Here is a 6,000-nt window from a genome sequence, read left to right on the forward strand (position 1 = left end):
GTTTGGTCCTGTTGGTATGCAATGGTCCTTGATTTTCGGAGCTGTCATTTCATGCAGATGGGAGCAAAGATTAGTTTGGGCCATAGGAAAAGACTGAGATGGGCCCTGATGATGAAGTGAGGGCTATGGGCTTCAGCTTTTTGGAAGCTCAGAGCAGCTTACCAACAAGAATGCCAAAAGCCTCTTAGTATAGGACTGCTTTATAGGGAGCCTGGGCTTTTGTAATAGATGCTCCAGGAAAGCAGGGCTTTGCAGCTGCCTGGGAAGATCCCACGGTGTCTGCTGTCAGGGAGGGAGGTGCAGCAGATAGAAGGATATAGGCTGGCATCAGGTATCTTTTGGGGCTCTTCTACAGGACAGTCCAGGTTCATCCCCACTCAACACCAGATTCAGGAAATTCTTGGGATTGTCCTGCTCTGTCTATAACCTAGAATCACAAATGCTCCAAGTAAGGAACCAGAGTCATCAGCCATTGTTTCCATTTGGTACACTAGTATCTAGGTAGGGAAATGTTTAGTAGATTTTTGAATTTTCATAAGTCTGAAACCCAGAGACTGGGTACTTACATGATTAGCCTTTATCCTTCTGGAAAATAGGCTAACCCAGAGTTAACGACACTAACTGAAGTGTTGCTCTTCCCTGGGGAAGTGTGAGAATACAATGAATTATCACTCATTTGGGGGAGTAGTGCCATCTCAGTCCTCTCTCGACATTGTATGCTCAGGCCATTCAAATAGGACTGCTTTGGTTGTGTCAGGGAGGTTAATGTCTTCCTTTTTGGAAGTGAATATGATTGCTTCACATTTAGATTTTAGTTTGATTTAGAATTTACCACAGACTTTTTATGTTCAAATAGCCTTGTGATCGCAGATTTTAGAAGTCAGTCTTGGAGACCATTGTATTGCTTTGTTTACAAATTGATATACATTGGTTTCCCTTTATTATGCATTTATTTAGCCCTGGGCTCATACATTCTTCGGTGTAGGTCGCTCTCTAACAAAGCAAGTGGACAAGTTCTATGAAATAGATCCTTTTAGAAAATTGTTGGGACATCTAGAGGGGGAGGGGTAGAGTGGCTTGATCTGGGTCACACTGACATTATGGGCTAGAAATGGGACTAGGACCAGATCTTCCTGACCCCAAGACTAGCTTTCTCTCCACTCTACCTTTCATTCTTTTATGAACAGCTATGATTTCCTAATTAGACCTAGAAGTATTTCAGCTAGCTGGTATGTAATGTCACAAGTTACTATTTCTGGAATATAAATTGTTTTATCTGTAGGTGCTGGGCTCTTGCATTATTTGGTGGGAATGGTGAGACGGGATTTGAGCAAAATTCTACATATTCAGTGTTCAGTATATCTATTACATTGACTGATGAAGGTTATGAACACTTCAATGAGGTAAAAAGTTTTTATTGTCAAAATGTTTTCTGTTGTCTATCATCATATTCAAAAAGACTCATCAGATATTTTGTTTTTAGGTTGCTCATACTGTGTTCCAGTATTTAAAAATGCTACAGCAACTAGGACCTGATAAAAGGTAATAAGTAGTTCTCAGAAGGATACAGGAATTGCCTTATGAGAGGTGGGAGGTACCCAACAATGGGCATACCCTTGTCGAGTTACCGAGCAGTGAATACAGAGTAATGGGTATACCCAGTAGCAGATGCCCCATTGTAGAGGTACCAAGCAGTAGGTAATAGAGACCCTTGTAGATCGAAAGCTCTCATTGGTGGACTATTGGCCCCAGTCATTCTGGAGTTGTTCTTTTTTCTTCTTTTCAGGGGCACCACTTGTCCAGAGTCTTGACAGGTGGATGTCTCCTGCTGTCAGTATTACGGTCCTCCCAGGCTTTGTTCTTCCATTGTTCACCTCAGCCACTCTGTAGCTGCTTCTGTCACTTACCTCACTGTAGTTGGCTTCTAAATCTGAGTGCTGAGCAGCTTTCTGTCTTTTCACTGCTTCCTGAATGTTCCCCTGTTGCCATTCGGAAATCACTTGGTGGACAGGGCTTGATTCCCTTTTGTGTCTCTATCCACTGTGTGTAAAAGAGACCTAGTCCAGAGTAGGTGCTCAGTGAAGCTTTGTTGATAATTTGAACTTTGGTTATTCCTCATCTGGTCCAATGCTTGCTCATGTCTTTCTCTATCCTCTATATCAACTAACAAAAGGCATAGTCTAGCAAGAGGTGGTGCATGGACTAGGGGTTCTAAGAGATGGGAGCATTCTAGGCAGTGGATTCAGCCTGCACAGACAGGACAAAAGAATTTTATTTTGATTTAAGTATTTTATTTGTTTTAGAAAAATTTTCCATGGTTACATGATTCATGTTTTTACTTTCCCCTTCACACACACCCCCCCCCCCCCCCGGCCAACGCTCATTTCCACTGGTTTTAACATGTATGACAGAAGAATTTTAAGTGCTAAGGATAGCAAGAAGTCCCAATGTGTCTGGAGAGATATGCTTTTAGCTCAGAGTTTGATTGGGAATGACTTTAAAGACTAGACCAAGGAAGTTTTATTCTTGTAGAAATAAAAGGGAGGTATAGCTAAGTGGCTCAGTGGATAATAGAAAGTCAGAATAAGAGATGGAAGGTCCTAGATTCAAACTTGGCCTCAAACACTCTCTAGCTCTGTGACCCTGGTCTAGTCACTTAACTCCAGTTGCTGAGCCCTTACTTTCCTTCTACCTTGGAACCAATATTCAGTATTGATTCCAAGAGAGAAGGTAAGGATTTTAAAAAGAAAGAAAGAAAAGCAAGCTGCTGCTGCTACTTCTTGAGCAGGAGAGAGACATAGTCACTTCTGGACTTTAGGAATATAATTGTAGTAGCTGTATGAAGGATGATTTGGAGAGAATGGTGGCCTTGAGAGTTCTCAGGTGAGAACTGAATGGTGCCTGAGCCAGAGTGGGTGGGACATAACTGTGAGACTTGTTGAGGAAGCAGACACATTAGAAATAAATAAGGTTTGTTCATGACTTAGGGTGTGTGAATCTCTTTAGCTGAGAGGCTGGCAGTGAAGTCCTCAAGGGAAGCTGAGGAAGATTTAGAGGGAGATAATGCATTCTCTTTTTCGTACATGCTGAGATGGTGATGGAGGCCAGGAAGTCAAGAAAGTGATTGGGTTTGGATGTATAGGCTTGGGAGTCATCTGCTGAGAATTTATGGGAGCTATTGAGCTCGTGGAGAGGAGAGAGGACAGACCCTAGGATGGAGCTGTTAGGAATCCTCATGCTCAGTGGTTTCAGGATATGGGTGAGGAGGAATCCAAAAGGATTGGTCGGGCAGGAGAAAGAGGAGGAGAACACAGCAATGTCATGGAAAGTCTAGGGAGGAAGGAAGAGGTTGTCAGTAGTGTGCTCTACTCTGGAGAAGTTAATAATCCTCATTGTCACGACAGTAACAGCTAACATTTAAATAGTTTGGAAGGTTTGTCATCTCACATGCTCCTTTGAGTCTCTCCAAGCACTTCATAGTCTCATTTGATCCTCACAAAAGCCTCATGAGGTTGATGCTTTGATTATCCTCATTTTTCAAATGAAGAAATGGAGACTGAGAGCAGGTAAGTAACTTGTCCAGGATCACACAGCACTTGGGGGTCTGAGACAGCATCAAACTCAAATCTTCTTGATTCAAAGTCCAGCTCTCTAGCCCCTACCAGCATTGGTGAAGATTTTTCAAGTTCTTGTGCCCAAATTGCAACTTCAAGCTGCCTGTGAACCCCCTGCATTACCCTAGAGAATGGAGGGTGGAAGTGCTTGCTTTGGGCAACTGGACAGAGGGGTGGGACATGCAAAAAATGTCCCTGGGAAGAGGGGAAAAGAGCAGCTTCCCCTGTGCCGGTTTGGCATGCATGCAAATACTTCACCAACACTGCCCTATACCATCTGTATTTATATTCTTAAGATAGGTGTGGATGAGAAAAAAATCATTAGATATAGTAATAAAGAAATCACTGGTGATGTAGGAGAGAATGGTTTCCTTTTTGGTGGTAAGAACAAAGGGGACTGAAAAAGGAGTGGGAGGTAAGAAAGTAGATAGCTTTTTTTGTAGGTCTTTGTGAAAAAAGGAGATGAGATAATGCTGATATGAAGGGTGTGGAGAGTGGTAGGATTAAGTCATGGTTTTTTTAAAGATGGTAAAACTCTGGCTATGTTTCTAGGCAGGCTATAGGAAATGAGCTTCTCCATAGATAAGGAGAGGTGAGAGAGCTGATGGAGAGATGAGGTGGGAAGATGCTTTAATGGCTAGTAATTATCACTAGTGCTTTGAGGTTTGCCAAGCACTATATATAGGCTTTTTCATTTTGATCCTCACAGTGTCCCTGGGAAAGAGAGGCTATGATTATCCTCATTGTATAGATGAGAGGAAAATGAGACTAAAACTGTCTCACGGCTAGTAAGTATCTGAACTTGAACTTGGGTCTCCCTAAATTCAAGTCTAGCACTCTGCTGACTATACTATCTATAGCCGCTTGGAGAGTTCCAACTAGAATATCACAAGAAATTTGACTAAGGACCAATGATTATACCTGAGGGAATGGGGCCTGAGAAAACTTAATGATGGGATGGCTTGAGCTGGACCTTTAGAGAGGGAAGAAGGATTTTAATAGAAATTTTGGGAAGAGCTATTGTAGGTATAGGGGAATGATACTCAAAGGCATCACTGGGGACCAGGAGAAGACTGGGGAAGATCTACTAGTCCTTTTTTTGTTGGCAAAATGTATGGAGAGAAGAGTTTGAAGCCAGATGGGGAGAGGAGGGTCTTGAGTTCCAGGCTAGTGAATTTGCATTTTGTTTGGTAAGCACTGAAGAGCTCCTGAAGACTTTTGAGTACCATGATTATAGTGTTGTGTTTGGCAGGGGAGGTAGAAATAAACATTTTTAGAGACAGTTCCTGTTATCTGTCAGGCGCCAGAAAGAAAAGAAAAATTGTAAGGATGAGACTAGACCAATTTGAGGATACTTTCCCTGTTGGCTAAGTAAGTCAAGGTAATGGGAGCCTGAATTAGGAGGGTGGTGATGGGAGCACTATTGGAATGGGAGAATGGATTGGACAAGACTTGGCAGCTAGTTGAATGTTGGTGGGTAAGGGCGAAGGAGGAATCACAGGTGATTTTGAAGTTTAAAACCATACTACCTTGAGGAAAAGAGCCCTGTAACAGACTTGGAGATATTAAGTTGGATGGTCAGAAGACTGAATAACTTTTTTGAGGAGAGACATGAGATAAATTTTAACCAAGAGCCATTGAAGAGTTTTGAGTAGCAGCCTGGCATGACCAGGACCATAAATGAGGAAGACAAGTCTAGAAGTATTTGGAGAAAAGGTGAGGCAGGAAAACCTGTTAGGTAAGGATAATATTCTGGGAGGTGACAGTAAAAAATTAAATGTAAAAACTAAAATGATGGAAATGGGAATATGGAAGAAGACATCAATACATTAACCTGCTAGGAGGTGCCATAATGTCTGGAGCACTGGGTCTGGAGTCAGAAAGAGTTGAGTTTAAATCCAATCCCAGACACTTTATTAGTTGAGTGACCCTGGTCATGGACTTCACCTTTGTTTGCTGCAGTTTCCTCAACAGTTAAGTAAGGATGATAATTCTAGCACCTACCTCACAGGGCTGTTATGAGTCTCAGATGGTATTTGTAAAGTGCTTAGCATAGTGTCTGGCACGTAGTAGGTGTAAAATAAGACTCATTTGCATCTCCTTTCTTTTCTACCCATTTCAATAGAGAGTTTATGGGACCTGTTAATGATCAGCTAGGAGTAAGAAAAGTCAGAATCCTAAAGGTTCAATATGGGAGACAGAAAATAGTTTTTCTAAGACAGAAGTTGTCTGGGGAGGATGAGGAATTGATTGAAGGGGAGTTGAGGTGTGTGTGTGTGTGTGTCCCTCTTGTTTTTTTTTTTTTTTAACATTTATTAATATTCATTTTTAACATGGTTACATGATTCATGCTCCTCTTTCCCCTTCAACCCCCCCCCCCGCGCCC

General features: G+C 42.0%; 1 protein-coding gene across 2 annotated transcripts in view; it reads left to right on the forward strand.

Annotated features, from left to right (window-relative positions):
• The window catches only part of NRDC (nardilysin convertase), an 85,316-nt gene that overhangs the window by 53,819 nt on the left and 25,497 nt on the right, over positions 1–6,000 (forward strand). For both annotated transcript variants that reach the window (XM_044676458.1, XM_044676457.1), the window contains 2 exons: positions 1,283–1,403; positions 1,484–1,542. In XM_044676458.1, the coding sequence (XP_044532393.1) occupies positions 1,283–1,403; positions 1,484–1,542 (180 nt within the window). The remainder of the gene's footprint in view (positions 1–1,282; positions 1,404–1,483; positions 1,543–6,000) is intronic.

The sequence above is a fragment of the Gracilinanus agilis genome, chromosome 4 (genome assembly GCF_016433145.1).
Source record: "Gracilinanus agilis isolate LMUSP501 chromosome 4, AgileGrace, whole genome shotgun sequence".
Lineage (NCBI taxonomy): Eukaryota > Metazoa > Chordata > Mammalia > Didelphimorphia > Didelphidae > Gracilinanus > Gracilinanus agilis.